At 41.6% G+C, this 22,654-nt stretch overlaps 1 protein-coding gene across 2 annotated transcripts in view; it reads right to left on the reverse strand.

The window, feature by feature from the left end:
• Positions 1-300: 300 nt before the first annotated feature.
• Positions 301-22,654, reverse strand: part of CASP3 (caspase 3) — a 69,707-nt gene continuing 47,353 nt past the window's right edge. For both annotated transcript variants that reach the window (XM_077279575.1, XM_077279576.1), the window contains exons 3-7: positions 15,680-15,810; positions 10,203-10,331; positions 7,948-8,123; positions 7,403-7,523; positions 301-3,259 (exon numbers count right to left, since the gene is read on the reverse strand). In XM_077279575.1, coding sequence (XP_077135690.1) covers positions 3,033-3,259; positions 7,403-7,523; positions 7,948-8,123; positions 10,203-10,331; positions 15,680-15,810 — 784 coding nt within the window. In that variant the 3' untranslated portion in view covers positions 301-3,032. The remainder of the gene's footprint in view (positions 3,260-7,402; positions 7,524-7,947; positions 8,124-10,202; positions 10,332-15,679; positions 15,811-22,654) is intronic.

The following is a 22,654-nucleotide window of genomic DNA, read 5'->3' on the forward strand; positions in this document are numbered from 1 at the left end:
CAAGAAGAGGACGTCATCCTATGAAGATAGGAGGCCCCGGACCGGACCGCGACGCCCATCAGATCGGACCGCCCCTGGGTGAGTATAATCTAACCTCTTTTTCTCATCTTTCAGGTTACATCGGGGGCTTATCTAGAGCATTACAGAATGCTGTAGATAAGCCCCTGATGCTGGTGGGCTTACCTCATATACGATTTTGGGGCGACAGGTTCCCTTTAACTGCTTGGACACCCAGGATTAACCTACATGTCCGTACATATATTTAATAAAACCAACAAAACAAATTTAGACAAGTACAAGAACTGTCAAATACATTGTGTTTATTCATAAACAGATCACACAAGCGTTCATCACAGTAAGAGTAAAATGTACTTTTTCATTAAGAACATTTAATTTTACATTTTTTGCTGAAGCTAAATCTGCATATTTTGCAGCTTACACCGAATATGCTACAGATTAAAAATCTCATGCGCAATATTGACTTATTGTACAAAACAGTGGATTTCAGTAAAAAACAAAACCTGTTGCATTTTTCCTACATGGGAATGAGCCCTGAATAGGGAAATTATTAAAACATTTAAGAGTTAGTAAGGCAATGTTTGTACTCGACAGATTTTCCGCAGATACTAGAAAATCCCCAAAATGCAGCGCTACCACAGAGACTTCACATAAGTTAGAATTACAATTATACAGCTCACACAAATTCTTTTCACATTGTAATGTCCTGAAAATGTCACTCTTTGTAGCAGAACTCTGAAATGGATGAAAAAAACAACAAAAAAACAGACTTTTCTTTATATGACCATTTGAACCCGGCCTTAAAAGAGAAAACCGGGAAAAAAGGGTATTTCATTCTTGTGCTCCTTCCTCCCCATCTTCTTTTTCATGGATCCACTGACTTGTTGTGTGGGTGATTGATAAGCAAATCGGATCAAAAGCAGACATGTTTCTTTTTATTTGCAGATCGGTGAACTGCAAAAACAACTGGACACGTAAGTGAAACGTGAACGTGTTAATGGAGCCTAAAAGATACAGGAACCGATCTATTAAATCAGAATTCCCCAAGATATCTGAAAGACTATATGTCGTTAACAAAAATTAAAATCCATAAAGACATCTTCGGAGAGGGGGAATATCACCATCACATTGAACATCTGGGATTAATTATAACTGGGGAAGTGAAAAAGAGCTGACACTTCCACCTCCTCTGAAATAGGGCCTCCTGCCGTGAACAGGTAATCACAAAAGGGAATTTGATGGGAAACAGCCAACAAGTGTAGGATTATTGTACTTAGCGGGAGAAGTACAGGGACTTCCTCTGTTCAAAGGATTTGTCTCAGACACTCTGGAGTCAGTGGTCATTGATGAATATTGGGGTTAGCATCAATCCAATATTTATGGGAGATACATTTTGTGTGTAGCAAAGGGACAAACGTAACGCATTCATTCACATCACCGTAAGTCTGGCCAAATGCCTACAACTTAATATCAGGTCAGATGGATGTTGCTGTCCATGCCATGTTTCATCTCTAGAAAGGTAAAATTGTGATAGGAAACATGACCACGACATCTCCTGCCTGGGACCTCTAGGGGTGGAGATAACCTGAAAGGTAGGGGTGATCTCATAAAATTCTAAGAGACGGAGCACATCCCGCGACCAGGACCCATTATATATATACACATACATATAAACACAGCCAACCTTTCTGAATTACATATATAGAACTGAATAGCTCTGTTCCTCTTGCTCTGTAAACCGCACCCCTAAAGCCATATGCTTCCAGTAACGGGTCTCCAATCGACCTTGTATAAAAGATGTACATATATTCTGTGCGCTGGAATCAGATGTGTACATAAACCATACGCTCACTGTGGGTTACCGTACCTCATATCCAGCCTAGCAATAGAAACAGCCGTGGCCTAGTCCATCAATGGCGTAATTGTCCTGATGATGGGAGACAGTGGAGTCGTGTCCCCTGACAAACAAGTGACATCGGTGGGACCTGCACGATGCCACCCAGGTGTTTTCCCTGACAAACCCTTAGGTTTAGGGAATGCCTGGTCAGAAAGGCCACGTAAAACAAATTGGGGCAATAAATTGTGAATTTCAAGCAGACTTCAAAGTGTTTTCCATCCTGAAAATTAATTTATTTCAATATATATCTAACAAAGATTATCAAGTGTGGTTTGTTTCAGTCCTGGTTTTGAAAATAACAGGCATGTCACTTATTAATGCAGATTACATATAGAAACAACATCATGTAGGCACATAGTCTTCAGCCCTACTAATCTGTGTGAGGATCCAAGAATCAGTCACCGACTTCTGCCATGGAATCTTTTAGCATAAAATATCTTTCACATGTGAAAGTACCAATATTTTTCCAAATAAAAATCATCTGATACATGAAACATGTTAGATATGAGACTGTGCTGTCAAGACCTGCATGAAGTAGCCTGTCCTGGATATATTTTTGGGATTACCCTTTATATTGGGGAAAGTAAACATTGTTCATATTTCAAGTATAAACAGTAGATTTTTGAGTGCTGAGCCCTTATCTGTGATAACAAGGTAAGAATTGTACATCGGCGCAGGTATCTGGTACATTTCTACTTCACACACAATAATAAAAACATGTACATCACATCTTCTATTCATTTCAATAACAAATTTATACTGGTTTGCGCTGTAGCCGTAGTGTGTGACAATTCCCTGATACGACAACACATTGGCGATTTTATTTTCTACAAAACACATGCAAGATGCATTTCATAAAAAAAAAAGAAAAAGCATTTTATTTGTATAGTGTGAACACATGCATGTGTAACAAAAGGCACCAAACACAACATAGACAATCAATTTCACAATATGATTTCCTTATAAATAAACATAAAACCTGATGATGGTCGCCGTTCGGCTGTGCGGCTTTATCCGCGCTAGCATCCATCTGTTGGAGTGTGACGATGCTATGTATGGAATACAGACGTTACCTTCTGGGGTTACAGCAGGCCCAGAATAGCACTTTCTTCTCGCCTTATGGAAAGTTCAGGGCCTTTGTGAGCATTGACACCACACAGGGGATCTGTTTCTTTGCATGAAAATCTATTTGATTTGAGCAGGATTCAAACTCCAGCGCCACCATATGATTTACACACGTGAGGATCTGCACAAGTTCAAGGGTTTTACCATGTAACTTAAGCATTTCACATAGGGACTGAATGAACCAGGAGCCATTCACTGTATTTCTCCAGGAATAATAACCTAGGAAATAAATAAATAATATGACTATACATCAATGCGTATCTTTCACAAAATAGTAATACTATGGACCAGGGCAGAGGAGTCGGAGTGGTTGGATTCGAAGTTTTGAAAAGTGGAATTTAGACAAATTTTAGAAAAAAAGTTAATCTGTTTTATCAATCTAAGGCCCCCATATATAAATTGAAAAAAAAAAAAAAAAAAGTGATGTTTTCCTTTTACTTCAGCAAATTTGTTATCAGTTATTGTCCATTTATGATATAGCTGGAGTCAGATACTTACCGACTCCACATCCCTGCTATGCACATAGGTTGTAGTTATGCTTGAGCTACATTACCAATAAAAATCCAAAGCAATATTAGTACACAAGGGTACACGCAGTGCATACTTGGGCCCCCACTAGGAAGCATTTCAATGAAGAGGTGACTTTCCTGTACTCCACTATATCAGTCATCCATAAACCATGAATAGAGAGGTGGTGCATATGGGCGATTACTACTTCATACTGTTGGGGAACACAATAAGAATATTAGCAAATACCTCCAATTAGAAATGTAGTATAGTTCTTCTGAGTCGCTATGTCTCTTACCACATGTGCAGGCATTGTAATGGCTTGGGTATACAAGGTTACAACCATTCATATAGTGACAGCTAGGCCACGTTCACATGTTCAGTATTTGGTCAGTATTTTACCTCAGTATTTGTAAGCCGAAACCAGGAGTGGGTGATAAACGCAGAAGTGGTGCATATGTTTCTATTATACTTTTCCTGATTGTTCCACTCCTGGTTTTGGCATACATATACTGATGTAAAATACTGAACGTGTGAACATTAGTTGTGAGTCGTCATATCCATGGATACCTAAGCTACTGCAATGCCCTGCACATGGGCAAGCGACACAGCGAATCAGAAGAACAATACTACATTTCTATTTGGAGGTATTTGCTAATATTATTACACCTACAACATATAGGGATAGGATCTTGGAGATTGGAATACCCCTTTAAGGCTAGGATCACACAACCATGTTTTTTCTCATCCTAGAGATTCAGGCTGATTATGTAATCACATTTTGATCAGAGTATGATCGTGGTGTGATCCAATTCTCTCAGATGGAAAAAAAATAAATCTCCAACTTCTCCTCTCCAATCTGTCAGTCTGATGACATCTGAGTTAAGTCCAAATTTCACAGTACAGTCTGATTTTTTTGACAAACCCATTGACTTGAATGGGAGAGCGTGATTTACGGATCCAAATCGTGCATACTGGCTATAATTTTTGGACATGGGCACATCCCATAGAATAGCATTGGTTCGCACATGGACCGAAAATACAATATCTGCACAAGCTGTTAAAGGGGTTGTCCAGTCTAAATTGGTAAGTCTTTCCAATTACCCCCAGCGCACTGTGTGCTGCGAGGATTTGCTGGTTTCTGAGCCGGGAACGGCGGTGATGTATGCGATACTCCCGGACAGTAACAGTCTAGTGGGCATGGCCTCGCTCCATACAAGTGTATTAAGCGATGCTACACCAACTAGACGGCCGCGCCATCGCTCCATACACTTGTATAGAGCAAGGCCGCACCCCCTAGATGGCTTCTGCCCCGGGGTATGATTATTGCATACATCACTGCAGTTTCCAGGTCAGAAACTGGCGAGTCCCCTGGGGACAGGCGCTGGGGGAAATTCAAAAGTTGGCAGTCACACAGAGTGACTGCAGACTTTTCATTTTAGACAGGACAATCCCTTTAATGTCAAAGCTTTTATTTTTCCATCAACGTAGCCGAATGAGAGATTTTGTTTTGCAGCATATTTTGGACCAAATAGTGACAATTTCTGTAGTGTGTGCACACGTCGTCTTTTTCAGGTGGGTGAACCTAATGAGTATTTCAGAGAGCTGATGCTTCAGGAAATGCCAGGGTTACATAGTTACATAGTTGCTCTGAAATATACGAAGGTGTCCTCGGTGTATCTGTTGTGCTTTCCCACTGATGTATTGTAAAGCACAAGGACTCGTCAGAGCGGAGACATGCCTATATGATGAATCAGGTCACTTCTGTTTAACGCTTGGTTTCTTAGGAAAAACTAAAAACAAAGTAGTTTTTTTAGCATAGAAATGCATATCTTTTGAGCATTTTCAGGTGGTTTCTGGAGGGGACTTGCCAAACGCCAGGGTCACACGAGTGTATAACTGTGTGTTTCACCGGATTGCACTTGGCCCAGTGATATTTTATGGGGCAGTGCAGATCAGCGATTGTTTTCTGATGCAGATTGAACATGAGAAAACAATCGACTGGCAGCGAGACCCGGCTCACTTGCACCCATACAAGTCTATGGGTGCATGTGAAACATCGGACTGCACTCATATCACCCGTTTGTAGTGTAATATATACGCAGAGTCAGGAAATGGAGGAATGCTGCGTTTCTCTGATGCGAGAAACTGATGCGGCGCTCCTGACGTGGTTCTTGCATGTCCCATGGCCACGGTGTACGGCGCGGCAGCTTCTTCCTGTAGTGAGCGGTCACATGGTACCGCTCATTAAAGTAATGAATATGGACTCCACTCCCACAGGGGTGGAGCCGCATATTCATTACTGTAATGAGCGGTACCATGTGACCGCTCACTACAGGAAGGAGCTGCCGCGCCGTACACCGTGGCCATGGGACATGCAAGGCCCGCGTCAGGAGCGCCGGGAGTAGGTGAGTATATTTACCTTCCCTCGTTCCACCGAAGCTCCGTCTTCCCGTCCTCTTGCTGTGACTGTTCAGGTCAGAGGGCGCGATGACGTATTAGTGGGCACGATGACGTATTAGTGTGCGCGCCGCCCTCTGCCTGAACAGTCAGTGCGGAGAGACGGGACGCAGAGGAGCAGCGACGAGAGGCGAGTATGTCATTTTTAATTTTTTTTTAGTGCAGCAGCAGCAGCAGCATTACATGAGGCACAATGCTGTATGGAGCGTCTATGGGGCCATAAAGAACTGCATGGTGCATTATATGGGGCATCTATGGGGCCATAACTGCATGGAGCATTATATGGGACATCTATGGGGCCATAAAGAACTGCATGGAGCATTATATGGGGCATCTTATGGGGCCAAAATGAACTGCATGGAGCATTATATGGGGCATCTTATGGGACCATAATGAACTGCATGGAGCATTATATGGGGTATCTATGGGGCCATAAAGAACTGCATGGAGCATTATATGGGGCATATTTGTATATGGAGCATCTTATGGGGCCATAATGAACTGTATGGAGCATTATATGTGGCTCCTGATTCAATATGGATATTCAAAAACACAACCTACTGATGTCTCAATTAATTTTACTTTTATTGGTATCTATTTTTATTTTTGACATTTACCGGTAGCTGCTGCATTTTCCACCCTAGGCTTATACTCGAGTCAATAAGTTTTCCCAGTTTTTTGTTGCAAAATTAGGGGGGTCGGCTTATACTCGGGTCGGCTTATACTCGAGTATATACGGTACATTTTGATGCGAATCAGTTTATTCCTATCGGGGTTCTACTATATATACCATTCATGCTACATTTAGCACACTGATGAAGGTCCATTGCAGACCGAAACGTTTGTGGTTACTGTATGTATATTAAATACCCCCTTTTTTGCATCACATGGGAGTGTGCTAGTTGTAACTCTTTCCACATTTAGCACATGGGATAAATTACATGTTACTTATTTAGCATTAGTTGTTACACCAGAAACTTATGATCCATGGGTCACTTCAACATAACAGTGGAATGTATTGCAGGAAGGTACGGACTGTCAGCGTTTCACAGGCAATGCGCCTATTACAACCGCCCACGTTATCCCACCAATGTATGTTATTCGGGTAAATGTAGCCCTGTTAATGTGCTAAAAATTATTATTATTGTTATCACTAATCATCTACAACAAGAATGTGCACGATTATACTTCTACTGGGTTTTCTTGCAAAAAAAAAGAGTTTAACCACACTGAATGGGACTAATCGTAGCACAGATACACAGCACATAAACTGCACTTCCTCGGCAAGTTTCTGCCTTGGATATCTGCTGCAGATCATCTTAGAGCTTTCTTCTCATTGATTTTTGCTAGGCCAAATAGAAAAAGGTCAGCCATGATATTTAGCTGATTAAATACCTGGGACTGTGGAATAGGCATAAAGGAAATCCGCCTCAACTGGGATTCTATAGGTTTCGTCAGAGTCAGAGGGGCCACCATCTGTTTCAACTCCTGGGTCGAGGTCAGTACCTCTGCATGCCTTGAGAGAAACAGAAATATGTCAATAATTTAGCAAAAAGCCAAGAGGCAGACATTATATTGTGGTGTATTAAATATACCTTAAAGGATTGTCCATTACTGAGACTAAACGCCACATTCCCCAATGTAAAATAGAAACGCCCTATCCACCCCTCCCATACCAGCATGACGTTGCTATGCCTTATGAGCCCTGCAGTCAATCAGTGGCTGCTGTGCTTTCACTTCTTTCGGACGAACCTTGGATCTCCAGGGGAGGTGTGAGCATTGCAGCCCATTAACATCCCAAGCCTGGGAGACCCAGCGCTGACATCACCGGGAGGGCACTGCTACAGGAACAGAGTATAAGGAGGTTTTATTTTACAATGGGAATGTATGTAAGACGTAGTAGGGGACAACCCGTTTAAAAATGTATAGTATGAAGTTACCTGGATAAAGAATAATTTCGGTTTGCCCACCAAGGTCTTGCATCTGTCACCACGGAAAAGACTGGTCAGACTCTTGATAGGCAGACAATCGTCCACCCCATACAGCTTACCATCCTCTCCGTGACTCAATAGTGCGCACACAAATGAACTTCTGTTGCTGTGGTCCTCCTCCGATACTGCACACAATAAAAAAGAAACAATTACATAATTGCCAGTGGAGAGTTGGCCACAATTCTCATACAAATAGCCTCTTTCACACTTCCGTCTTTTTCCTCCCGTCGAATTTTGAAAAAACAGGATCCTTCAAATTTTTTTTGCAGGATCCTGTTTTTTTCCCATAGACTTGTATTAGCGACAAATTGTGTTTCATCCGTTGTGCACTGGATCCGTCAGAAAATATCGGTCCGTCGGGCAGAGAAAACGTTCAGAGGAACGTTTTTTCTGCACGTCGGAAAATCGCTCAGCGACGGGTCCTGCGCTGCCCGTCACTGGCTACAATGGAAGCCTATGGGTGCAGGATATGTCACTGACCGTCAAACACTGGAATCCAGCGTCGTATCCCGTTTTTTTCACTCTGAGCATGCCCGGAAGGATTTTCAAGTCAGGGAAAAATCAATCTCTCTCTCTCTCTCTATGAGGGTGATACCATTTTACTTTTTAAGTGAAAAACATCTTTAAAGCGTTAACAGAACCTAAGCTGAACATATGCACTGCAAAAATTCCCAACTTTTTGTTGGATGTTTCAAAAGGGCACATTCATCTAGTGTGTGTCACAAGAGTGCCGTGGACCGGGTCAGGATGTATTGGCAAATGTTTTTTGGCTACTGCATAGGAAAGTATATAGTCTTCTGAGCCTTCCTTTACACAACTACAGCAAAACACCCTATAAACCTATATACTATGTAGTAATGGTTTTTATGGGTGGTCTATGCCATTAACCCCCTCACCCTCGGAACAAATTAAGTACGTGGGGTGGGAAGAATTCAGAAATTTGATATTTTTTTTATATATTATCTTGCCATTATCTTTTCATAAATATAAAATCATGATCTCCTGTGAACGCCATCTAAACACTGGCACTGGATAATGACAGGTACAGGGGTCTTCAGCAGACCCTCAACTGTCATGACAACCCATCGGCACATCACAATCATGTCACGAGTGCACCACTGGGCACTTTGAATGACGCCCTCCCCGACGTGTGTTAAATGCTCTGTCAGAGATTTTCAGCGGGATATAACTGGTTAACAGCTATACACAGCACTCCTCTCCAGCTGCGGCTGCGAGAGGCGCAAAATGACTGATTAAATCAGCTGTCATGCGCGAGCCCGCATCAAAATCAGGTAGCTGGCATATGAAGTACCAGTACGTCACATGTCGGTAAGGGGTTGAAGCACCACTCCAGTGTTTTTTTTTTTGTTTTTTTTATTTCACCCATCAAGTGATATCAGTAATGTATGTTCCTTGCCTGTGGTAAAATTTTTACCAGCTGCTGTCTTCTGCTGTTCTCAGCGCTGCTCCAGTCATCTTCAGGTAGTTATGACCTGCTGGATTGCCCCAGAGTTAACTGGGTGGACTGAAAGTTATTTCTCAATGCAAGTTAATGAGAGCAGGAACGAGGCTCTCATAGACCTACATTGACAACTTGTGACTGTTACCTCGGTCTTTCAGTCAGTCAGCAGCTGTGGTCACAAGATGTCAGAAAGGTAGCAGAGCGGCGTTCGGAAGAGGACAGCGGCTGGTAAGGATTTTACTAGAGGCAGGGAACATACATTAATAATAATCAATCTGAGGGTGGAAAAAAACCCAAAAACAAACACTGGAGTGGAGCTTTAAATGAAAGTGTCCTTCATTTCAGTCTTCAATCAGATGTGTACGTTGGAAAATATTCCCGATGTAAACCCAAACAAATTTTCAGACATGTCACTTTTGAAAGACTGAATAGAAAAAAAAATGTCAAAATCCATGTAATTGAAAAATAATTATGAAAACAAGGCCTCTGAAGAATAACTTGCTAATTTTCTATTCATATACATTTTTCAGTTGTAATATAATATGATGCCATGCCTGCTTATGGTACATTATATCGAAGCACTTATATGAAGATTTATCTGTATTCACACTACATATTACCAGGCATTTTTATACTGAAAATGAAAGAAGATTGTGCAATGAAGAACACATGACTAATTGACAGGTCACTGCATAGTAACAGTAATAAAATAAATTAAAAAAAAATATTGCCCATGACTTGCCTTTTTTAAGTCGCCCATAAATATCAGCACAATTTTGATCATTGAAAATATTGACCTTGTAGCCTAAGGATCTGAAAGTACTTTGCAGTCTTTGTGCATCCAGATCAGTACCATTCCTCATTCCCATTCCTAAAGAAAATAATAATAATAATAATAATAATAATAATAATAATAATAATAATAATTAAAAAAAAAAAAAAAAGATATATTGAGAGAAAAAAAAAGTCCTAGAACAGTGGGATTGATAATATTAATAATATACACTTGTTGCAAAACGTTTTGAGACGGACACAAATTTTGGTTTCCACAAAGTTTGCAAACTAGCAATTAGTAGAGGTATTAACTCTACATTGTTATGAAGAATGATTAAACTGATTGCAAAGGCTAGGTGGAGGAGTTCGCCATCCATAAAAGAGGCAATTGAGAAAGTTAATATACATTGCCAATATGAATTGGCGTTGCCTCATTCCAAAAAGAGAATTCAGGGTATATGGGATCCATGGCTGGATAGCCGGAGGTCAGCCCCTTTCCACTGAAGATGTAAAACCTTATTTGGCCCTATGAAACTTACATTATTGGGATTATGTCATCACGCTTTAACCCGGGAGTTCCCGTGATGTCACTGTGGGATGGTGAAAAGTCATGTTTTATACGTAGAATGTGTACAGGTACCAATACTTTGGTATTGTATGCGTTTATGGGTTTTGCTTGACCCTTTGTGTGTTCAAAAATTTTCTGAAAATGTAATAAAAAATTAATGGTTAAAAAAAAAAAAAAAAAAAAAAAAAAAAGATTGCAAAGTCATTCCTTCCCATAGAAATTAACTTACGGTAATTGCAAAACCCCATTTGCACTGAATGTAAACCCCATCGCAAAAAAATAAGTCCTGGATAACCCCTTTAAGGGTATGTGCACACGTAGGAAAAGAGGTGCAGAATTTTCTGCACAAAATCCGCATCTCCTGGCAGAATCTGCAGCCGCGGATTTGCCACGGTTTTTATGCGGAATTGATGCGGATTTTCTGCGTTTTTTGCCACTGTGGAATTTTAACATGGAGGGGTGCAGAAACGCTGCAGATCTGCACAAAAGTGACATGCACTTCTTTGAAATCTGCAGCAATTCCGCACTGATTTTTCCGCACCATCTGCACAGCTTTTTTTTCCTCATTCAATAACATTGTACTGTACATCACAGTGCGGATCTGCAGCGTTTCTGCACGGAAAAATCCGCTGCGGATCAGCAGCAAATCCTCATCGTGTGCACATAGCCTAACGGGGACAAAGCAGCTGATATCCTGTCATGGTGATTGAATTAGAAGAGCAAAATGCTGGCTTTAACCCCTGGAGCTTTTTTCAGTTTTGCGTTTTCGTTCCTCTCCTTCCCAGAGCCATAACTTTTTTATTTTTCTGTCAATATGGCCATGTGAGGGCTTATTTTTTGCAGGACGAGCTGTACTTTTGAACGACACTATTGGTTTTACCATGTCGTGTACTAGAAAATGGGAAAAAAATTCCAAGTGCGGAGAAACTGCACAAAAATGCAATCCCACACTTGTTTTTTGTTTGGCTTTTTTGCTAGGTTCACTAAATGCTAAATCTGACCTGCTATTATGATTCTCCAGGTCATTACGAGTTCATAGACACCAAACATGTCTAGGTTCTTTACTAAAAAAAAAAAAAAAAAAAAAAAAAAAGTGCCATTTCCAATACCCGTAGCATCTCCATTTTTCGTGATCCGAGGTTGGGTGAGGGCTTATTGTTTGCGCGCCGAGCTGACGTTTTTATTGATACCATTTTGGTGCAGATATGTTCTTTTGATCGCCTGTTATTGCATTTTAATGCAATGTCGCGGAGACCAAAAAACGTAATTCTGTCATTTCGATTTTTTCTCGCTAGGCCGTCTAGCGATCACGTTAATCCTTTTTTTAATTGATAGATCGGGCGATTCTGAATGCGGCGATACCAAATATGTGTAGGTTTGATTTTTTTTTATTGTTTTATTTTGAATGGGGCGAAAGGGGGGTGATTTGAACTTTTATTTTTTTATTTCTCTCATATGTTTTTTTTTTTTTTGCCATGCTTCAATAGCCTCCATGGGAGGCTAGAAGCTGGCATAGCCTGATCGGCTCTGCTACATAGGAGTGATACTCAGATCGCTCCTATGTAGCTGAATTACAGCATTGCTATGAGCGCCGACCACATGGTGGCGCTCACAGCAATCTGGAATCAACAACCATAGAGGTCTTCAAGAGACCTCTGGTTTGTCATGCCGACGCATCACTGACCCCCGATCACGTGGGGGTCAGAGGTGCGAGCATTTTCGGCCCGATGGCCGGAAGCGCTTGTTATATACCGCTGTCAGAGTTTGACAGCGGCATTTAACTAGTTAATAGGCGCGGGCGGATCGTGATTCCACCCGCGGGTACATGTCAGCTGACAGAAAGGGGTTAAAAAGGGGGCAGATGGTTGAAATAATTGTTTTTTGTTAACATGGACATGTCAAAGGAAATACATGTGCAACCATCATTGCTTGGCATCACTCACAATTTTGCCTAATAACACTGCGATTAATAAAGAGTGGTATTTAATCATCCTGCACAAACAACTTCTCCCAACAATGTAGGAGAAATTTGTTGATTAAGTAGCTTGGTGAACAAAACATTGACATTTTGGGTCATGGCAAAGGAAACATTCCATACATCAAATCTCACTGAGATCCTGAGGTCAATCCTCAAAAGCGGATGGTCAAACAAAAACACAGAAATTGTGATGAACTCAAGCAATGATTAGGCAAGAATGAGTTGTCATTCAGGATTTGGCTCAGAAGCTCATATCCAAGGTGTAGTGGAGAGGTCTTGAAAAATAAGTGAGACAGCACTATCAATATTGAGTCTTGATATTTTTGTCAATAAAAATGTTAAAACTTCTGAAATGTTATGTTATAATTTTACTTCCATAACCATACAAACATCTGACAAAAGATCTAATCAGACAAAGGCAGCAAACCTTTGGCCATGACTAAGTATATACATATATGATGGAGACAAACAGTACTGAGCAAAAGTTTTAGGCAAGTGAAGAAAAAATGCTAGTAGTAATGCTTTCATAAATAGAACTGCTAATACTTTATTTTTATCAATTGATAAAATGCTAAGCAAATGCAAATGAACAAAGTTGAAATCTAAATCAATATTTGGTGTCCCCACCCTGTGCTCTCAAAACAGCATTAATTGTTCTTGATGTACTTACACATTTTTTTACATAAGTCGGCAGGGAGGTTGCTCCAATGGACTAATCACAGATCTCCTGTGGATGCCGCTTGAGGAAATATGTTGTTTCATGTAATCCTACACAGACCTGATGTTGAGATCTGGGCTCTGTAGGGGCCATTTCATCACTTCCAGGATTCCTTGCTCTTCTTTACCCTTAATAGTTCTGAATGATATTGGCCGGATGTTTGGGGTTGTGATCTGGTGAAGAATAAATTTGGAGCCAATCAGTTTCCTCCCTGATGGTACGGCATGATGGCTAAATATCTGCCTTAATTTCTCAGCACTGAGGACACCATTCACCATGGCCAAATGCCAAACTCCATTTGTTTTCTTTCCATACCCAAAGTAGGGTATGTGGCGACAATTCTTCCATGAAGACCACTTGTGACTCTGAACAGTAGAAAGGTGTAGCTGGGTTCCTGTGGTTGTTGCCAGTTCTGCGTTAACGATACTGCTGGACATCTTCAAATTTCAAAACGAAGAAAGCATCAGGTGTCCTATCTGCTGTATCAAGTTTCCTTGGCCGACCCCTGCATCTATGGTTCTCAAATTTGCTCATTTCTTGGTGACCTCAATACTGATAAATATAGCCAGATACTTATCCATCATGAAATAACAGACGTCTGATTGGCTCCAAATTTATTCTGCAGCAGGACAATGACACCAAATATACAGCCACTTTCATTAAGAACGATCTTCAGTATAAAGAAAAATAAGGAGTCCTGAAAGTGATAAGGCCAACAAGGAGATCTGAACTCAACATCATGTCTGGGAATATATGAAAATATAAAAGGATTTGAGAAAGCAAACATTACAGAAGATCTGTGGTTAGCTCTGGAGCAACCTCCCTGCTGACGTCATGATGCTGTTTTGCAGGCAAAGTGCAGTCACACTAAATTTTGATTTGATTTAGATTTGCCTCTTGTTCACTTTACATTTTGTTAAATTGATGAAAATGAACTAATAACATTTCTATTCTTTAAAGCAGGGCTCCCCAACCTGTAGCTCGGGAGCCACATGTGGCTCGCGGCCCCATGAATTGTGGCTCGCGGCCCCATGAATTGTGGCTCGCGACTGTCTGCCAGCTTGATGCATTAGGTCCAGGTCTAGCAAACAGGTATGAAGAGCACATCTCAAAGTGGTGAATTTTGTGAGTAGCCCTGCACAGAATTGCAGATCTGGATGCACATTTACTGGTCTTAGGGGTTTAGAGATGTTTTAGGTATGGTACGCTGGAAGTTTGTACTACCTGTTAAAGGAGGTGCTCAAAGCTGGATGTGACAGTGTGTTGGGAGTCCTTGCTGGGAGAATACTGAATGGGGGTATTGTGGGAACCCCTGGATCTCAGTGTAATGCTCTGGAGTGATTTATGTGGAAAAGCTTTGGTTATCATTATACCTGTAATGAATGGGGGCTTTGGTTGACACTACTTTGAAGGGGGTGGGAGCTGGATGTGGCTCCCGACCCTCTCTCTAAGCTGAATGTGGCTCTCAAAGTCAGAAAGGTTGGGGACCACCGCTTTAAAGCATGCTTACACTGCGGCATTGTTTCCACAGTACTGATAGATGGATATATCTAAATATAGCTAACATACATACACAAAATGAATACAAAGTGCTACAGATAATGTATAACTATGTTCAAAGAAGAATCCTAATGAAAGTCTACTTTGGGGTTTCCATGAATGGCTGCAGAAACTAAAAACTTTGTCTGGCCACACACATTTGTGAAAATAAAAAATTACGAGTCATCTTTAAAACAAATGGCCGAACTTATGGCACAAGGATGGGCCCGATCTGTCAGGTTTGCCCTCTGTCAATACCTATGAGATCAGGCTAATAAAGCGGGTGGGTTACTGAAAAACTTTTTTTTTTTTTTTCTACCTGGGAAGTGGGGTTTGCCATTTGCTGATGTCTCAAAAGTTTAGAAAATGCCATTATTACCCACGCACTTTGGAAAAGAAGTATATGTCTCAAGACTATTGTCCTGACTACAAAACCAATTGGGAAATAAAGTAATTTGCATAATGACATTCACAAAGTGAGGAATAAAAAATTGCATACCAGTCCAGCTCATAACTTGGGGAGACTTCAATATGGTGGAATTACTGCCGAATCTCCACATTTTATCAAAAAATACAAAACATACTGCATCGTGCTTATTGAAAAGATGTCCGCATTAACTATGTAGCATCTATCTAACTTACTTGTAGAGGGAAGAAAGTTCTTGTTGTTGATAATTATGCACAATCCCATTTCAGGATAGTCCATCTTATATGAGAAATGATGAGAAAATTTTGATGCCTGGTCTTTAGTTGCACCACCTTTTAGGTTTAGGCTAGAAAAAGGTAAAAGAATATGCAAATGTAAATCATGTTATATTATATTTAGAAATACATGGTTGATGAAAACAAAATCTTCAAGGCCCTGAAAATGTAAGTATTGTTCATAGTCATGATGTTTAAAGGATTCTAACGCTGAATCACCATCAGAACCACAACCAAAATCACCCTTTCCCAGCAGCTATCTGCACAGACTAAAAGGGCATTCCCCAACGGGAGGACCCCTCTGTGGCAACCATGGGACTGTCCCATGTCACATAAGGGTTTTGCAGTGATATACATTTTTTTCTCATATTATCTTTTTAGAAACACTAAGCAATACAATAAGAATTCCCCCAGACAGCAAACATGTGCGAGGTTTCCAGCAGTTGTGCTCTGACAGGTACTGTATATGGAGGTTGTCAGAGGAGCGTGATTTGAGGAGACAATGCAGGACAAACCCTAAACCATTGAAAACCCACTGTACTAGTCCTGACTTATTTGAATATGCCGAGATGCAAATTGACAGTTCTTTTTTTTATTTTTTTATTATTGAAATGTTATTGTGGCACACAGTAATTATAATTAGTGATGAGCGAATATACTCGTTACTCGAGATTTCTCGAGCACGCTCGGGTGACCTCCAAGTATTTTTTAGTGCTCGGAGATTTAGTTTTTCTTGCCGCAGCCGAATGATTTACATCTGTTAGCCAGCATAAGTACATGAGGGGATTTCCTAGCAACCAGGCAAACCCCACATGTTCTTGTGCTGGCTAACAGATGTAAATCTTTCAGCTGCAGCAAGAAAAACTAACTCTCCGAGCACTAAAAAATACTTGGAGGTCACCCGAGCCTGCTCGAGAAATCTCGAGTAAAGAGTATATTCGCTCATCACTAATTATAATGCCATAGGGGTGGTTTCTGACAGTTAGGGTATGTCACAAGTTCCCTTTAAATTGGTCCCCATTTCAAAACTGTACCGCCAACGATATATCCCAGTGTAACAAACAGCCCAGCAACACCCCTGCTGTCAGGCTGAGTCCCCTTGGCTTTGGGATCAGGCAATTTTCCATATGAAGTCATGGTCAGCCAGGATTTTCTGTCAACGTAAGTTCTGTAAGTTCTAAAGGCAGCACAACAGCGCATGCCCCCCCTAAAAAAATAACAGCGCAGGCGCCGGGGATGCTAATGAAGGAAGAGGAGGCGGCACCCAGAGGCCATGAGTAACTGCTGGGAGGCATCTGGATTAGGGGGGAAAGACCTGCCTCCGTGGCGATTTCACAGTATGAGGCACAAATTTCAAAAACGATTATTTCAGCAGTGCCAGGAACAAGAACTAAAAGGGACACCTTGTCAGAATGCAGCATCAGTGCTGAACAAGGTGGCTCTTTAGTTACAAACGCCTGGAGGGGTGACAGGTTACCTTTAAAATGTCCTAATTAATTTGCCCTACTGATATACCTCTATTACTGCACATGAATATATCAGATCTTTCGGACTATAGGACACACCTCACTTACTACAAAACTCACCACAGATTTACACAAAACAACTAAAAACAAAATAATGATAAATAAAAAGGAAAAACATCTCTCATTGCTAATTAAAGGGAACCTGTCACCCCCAAAATCGATGGTGAGGTAAGCTCACCGTCATCAGGGGCTTATCTACAGCATTCTGTAATGCTGTAGATAAGACCCCGATGTTACCTGAAAGAGGAGAAAAAGACATTAGATTATACTCACCCAGGTTCCCTTTAAAACGTCCCTCACTATGCTCATGGGAGCTAAAAGTGGTCAGCGAGATTAGCGTTTCTCTGAAGCAAGTACATTAACCCCTTCATGACCCAGCCTATTTTCACATTAATGACCTGCCCATTTTTTGCAATTCTGACCAGTGTCCCTTTATGAGGTAATAACTCAGGAACGCTTCAACGGATCCTAGCGATTCTGAGATTGTTTTTCGTGACATATTGGGCTTCATGTTAGTAGTAAATTTAGGTCGATAATTTTTGCGTTTATATGTGAAAAAAAAAACCCCGGAAATTTGGCAAAAATTTCGCAATTTTCACATTTTGAATTTTTATTCTGTTAAACCAGAGAGTTATGTAACACAAAATAGTTAATACATAACATTTCCCACATGTCTACTTTACATCAGCACAATTTTGAAAACATTTTTTTTGCTAGGAAGTTATAAGAGTTAAAATTTGACCAGCGATTTCTCATTTTTACCACAAAATCTTCAAAACCATTTTTTTTTAAGGACCACCTCACATTTGAAGTCAGTTTGAGGGGTCTATATGGCTGAAAATACCCAAAAGTGACACCATTCTAAAAACTGCACCCCTCAAGGTGCTCAAAACAACATTCAAGAAGTTTATTAACCCTTCAGGTGCTTCACAGGAGCAGAAGAAATGTGGAAGGAAAAAATTAATATTTAACGTTTTAGTCACAAAAATGATCTTTTAGCAACAATTTTTTTTATTTTCCCGAGGGTAAAAGGAGAAAGTGGACCCCAAAAGTTGTCCAATTTGTCCTGAGTACGCCGATACCCCATATGTGGGGGGGAACCACTGATTGGGCGCACAGCAGGGCTCGGAAGGGAAGGAGCGCCATTTGACTTTTTGAATGGAAAATTAGCTCCAATCGTTAGCGGACACCATATCGCATTTGGAGAGCCCCTGTGTGCCTAAACATTGGAGCTCCCCCACAAGTGACCCCATTTTGGAAACTAGACCCCCCCCAACGAACTTATCTAGATGCATAGTGAGCACTTTGAAGCCCCAGGTGCTTCACAAATTGATCCGTAAAAATGAAAAAGTACTTTTTTTTTTTTTTTTCACAAAAATTTTCTTTTAGCCTCAATTTTTTCATTTTCATATGGGCAACAGGATAAAATGGATCCTAACATTTGTTGGGCAATTTTTCCCGAGTACACCGATACCTCATATGTGGGGGTAAAACACTGTTTGGGCGCACGGCAGGGCTCAGAAGGGAAGGAGCGCCATTTGACTTTTTGAATGGAAAATTAGCTCCAATCATTAGCGGACACCATGTGGCGTTTGGAGAGCCCCTGTGTGCCTAAACATTGGAGCTCCCCCACAAGTAACCCCATTTTGGAAACTAGGCCTCCCAAGGAACTAATCTAGATGTGTGGTGAGCACTTTTTTACCCCCCAAGTGCTTCACAGAAGTTTATAACGCAGAGCCGTGAAAATAAAAAAAATCCTTTTTTTCCTCAAAAATGATTTTTTTTAGTCCGCAATTTTTTATTTTCTCAAGCGTAACATGAGAAATTGGATCCCAAATGTTGTTGTCCAGTTTGTCCCGAGTACGCTGATACCCCATATGTGTGGTTTACCCCCAATTTTGGCACACGTCGGGGCTTGGAAGGGAAGTAGTGACGTTTTGAAATGCAGACTTTGATGGAATGGTCTGCAGGTGTCATGTTACGTTTGCAGAGCCCCTGATGTGCCTAAACAGTAGAAACCCTCCACAAGTGACCCCATTTTGGAAACTAGACCCCCCCAAGGAACTTATCTAGATGTGTGGTGAGCACTTTGAACCCCCAAGTGCTTCACAGAATTTTATAACGTAGAGCCGTGAAAATAAAAAAATCATTTTTTCCCCACAAAAATAAATTTTTAGCCCCCAATTTTGTATTGTCCAAAGGGTAACAGGAGAAATTAGACCCCCAAAGTTGTTGTGCAATTTTTCCTGAGTACGCTTATGCCCCATATGTTTGGGTAAACCACTATTTGGGCGCACGTCGGGGCTCGGAAGGGAGGGAGCACCATTTTACTTTTTGAACGCAAGATTGGCTAGAATTCAATGGTGGCGCCATGTCGCGTTTGGGACTCCCCCGATGTGCCTAAACAGTGGAAACCCCTCAATTCTAACTCAAACACTAACCCCAACACACCCCTAACCCTAATCCCAACCATATTTACAACTCTAACCCCAACACACCCCTAACCCTAATCCCAACCCTAACCACAAGCCTAACCCTAACCCCAACACACCCCTAACCCTAATCTTAACCCTAATTTCAACCCCAACCCTAATCCCATCCCTAACTCTAATTCCAACCCTAACAATATGTGCCCACGTTGCGGATTCGTGTGCGGATTTTTTTTTTAAATCCGCAGGTAAAACGCACTGCGTTTTACCTGCGGATTTCCTGCGTTTTTTTGTGCGGATTTCACTTCCAGTTTTACACCTGCGGATTCCTATTGATGAGCAGGTGTAAAATGCTGCGGAATAAGCACAAAGAATTGACATGCTGCAGGAAATACAACGCAGAGTTTCGCGCGGTATTTTCCGCACCATGGGCACTGTGGATTTGGTTTTCCATAGGTTTACATGGTACTATACACCGCATGGAAAACTGCTGCGAATCCGCAGCAAAATATGCACCGTGTGCACCCTAACACTAATTCTAACCCTAACCCTAATGGAAAAATAAATATATATTTTCTTTATTTTATTATGTTCCCTACCTATGGGGGTGATAAAGGGGGGTTATTTACAATTTTTTTTAATTTGATCACTGTGATAGAGTCTATCACAGTGATCAAAATGTACCTCGAATGAATGAATCTGCCGGCCGGGGGCGGAGGACAGGACGGATGGGAGAAGAGGGCAGCGGAGGACAGGACGGAGGGGTGGAAAGACTGACGGCGGCGGCAGATTGCCGCCTCAGTCGGTGGTGAGGGCAGATCGCGGTCTCCAGCCGTGGCCGATGATATTAAAATACAGATTCAAGAAGCATAGAAAAATATTCTCAGCCAGAAGCATTGCTATGTCTACTTCTCCATCAATAATATTGAAAGAATCAAAAAATAGTGAACAGCAGCATCGGCCATGGCTGGATTGTAATATTTCAAGTTTCATTGGTGAAATATTGCAAACTGTCCTGATTGGCTGTTTCACTTTCAAACATCTAATCAGAGCGATCGTAGCCGGGGCTGAAGTACAACTCCCCCTGTTCCTGTGGGTCGGGTGAAATTTGAGTTAACCCTTTCACCCGACCTGCAGGAACGCGATCATTCAGTGACGCAGCATATGCGTCACAGGTCGGATTGGCACCGACTTTCATGACGCATACGCTGTGTCACAGGTCGGAAGGGGTTACACCCTTTTATCCCCTAAGCCCGTTTTCACCTTCCTGACTTGGCCACATTTTACAAATCTGACCAGTGTCACTGTATGTGGTAATAACGCTTCAATGGATCCCACTGATTTTTTTTCCTGATATATTGTACTTCAGGATGGTGGTAAAATGTGAAAATATCGGAAATGTGGTGAAAATTCTCAATTTTCAAACTTTTAATTCTTATGGCCTTAAACCAGAGAGTTATGTCACCCGAAATAGTTAATAAGTAACATTCCCCCACGCAGACTATTTTCCAACCTTCCTTTCTTTGAGGTTTGAAGGACTTTCTTGAGAAAATGTTGCCCTGGTACGACACGGGCATCTCAGTTCCGGACTTATTGTGGGCCGGTCCAGTGATGAGCATCACCAACCAGCGCATAATGGCGGAAGGACACACGCATGGATGTGGTGCAAAAAAGGCATTAAAAAAAAGAAAAGTCCAGGGCAAAAGCGAGTATGGGTGCTGATCATATTATCATATTATATTATGGGTGCATATTATCAGCGATCGATGGCTGTAGGACACACGCACGGAGGTGGCGCAATTGGGGAGGGGAGAAAAAAAAAATAGACGGGCAAAAAAAAAATCCTGGAAAACAAGTGAGTATTGTTCCCGATCAGTGATTTATGTCACTGATCAGTGTTTGGTGGCTGCAGGACACACTAACAAGAAAAAAAAAATGCAAAAAACAAGCACTTGGAAGCAAAACGGGTGAGAAAGGGGAATTGGGATGGATTAGATAAAGAAACAAAAAAATCAGGGATCAAACGGATCAGGAACGTCTTCTTTCTGGAACAGCAGAAGTGATGGCACAGGCTTGAAAAGATCTGTGGCGCCTAAAGGCCCAGAACACCACGACAGAACAGAAGAATGACTGCTCTTCAACATCCCCTAGGCCGGAGTGACGAAGTTGCAGAGCGGTCATTGTGGGGTCAGATTGCGTCTCTGCACTCTGATTGGTGCGAACGGTGTCATCGTAAGATCGCACTAAACAGTGCTGGGCCTGGTGATGCTGACGTTGCTAGGCTCCAGCCTATGATAGGTGCGGCTACAATTCCTTTGCCTGAAACACTGAAATTGCTGTGATTGGCTGTTTAGAAGTGGACAGCCAATCACAGAGATCATAGTTATGGGGGGTGGGAGGTTGGAGAAGGCCTAGATATACCTCCCATGACGATCAGCTCAGTGTCCTGCTGTTAGAAACAACAGGCACCTTAACGTTATCACCAGGACTGCGGTCGCGGTGCCGCATTTTAGCTATGACTTACCTAGTATGTACATGGTCGGGAAGTCATTTCCTTCCATGACGTACTGGGTACGTCCAAGGTCAGGAAAGGGATAAATACACACCCAGCTGTACACACAGTGTGAACATCTATTACATAAGAACACAGCCCCTTCTCCATGATTTACACCTCCAACATCTCTTCTAAGATGCCCCATCCCCCAATTACAAGCTCACCTCTTTTGCACATATCCTCTTTACTAGTGATGAGCGAGTGTACTCGTTGCTCAGCTTTTCCCGAGCACGCTCGGGTGGTCTCCGAGTATTTGTGACTGCTCAGAGATTTAGTTTTTGTTGACGCAGCTGCATGATTTACAGCTATTAGCCAGCCTGAGTACATGTGGGGTTGCTAGGGAATCCAATCATGTAATCAAGCTGTCTAGTAGCCGCAAATCATGCAGCTGCGGCAAGGAAAACTC

The sequence above is a fragment of the Ranitomeya variabilis genome, chromosome 1 (genome assembly GCF_051348905.1).
Source record: "Ranitomeya variabilis isolate aRanVar5 chromosome 1, aRanVar5.hap1, whole genome shotgun sequence".
Classification (NCBI taxonomy): domain Eukaryota; kingdom Metazoa; phylum Chordata; class Amphibia; order Anura; family Dendrobatidae; genus Ranitomeya; species Ranitomeya variabilis.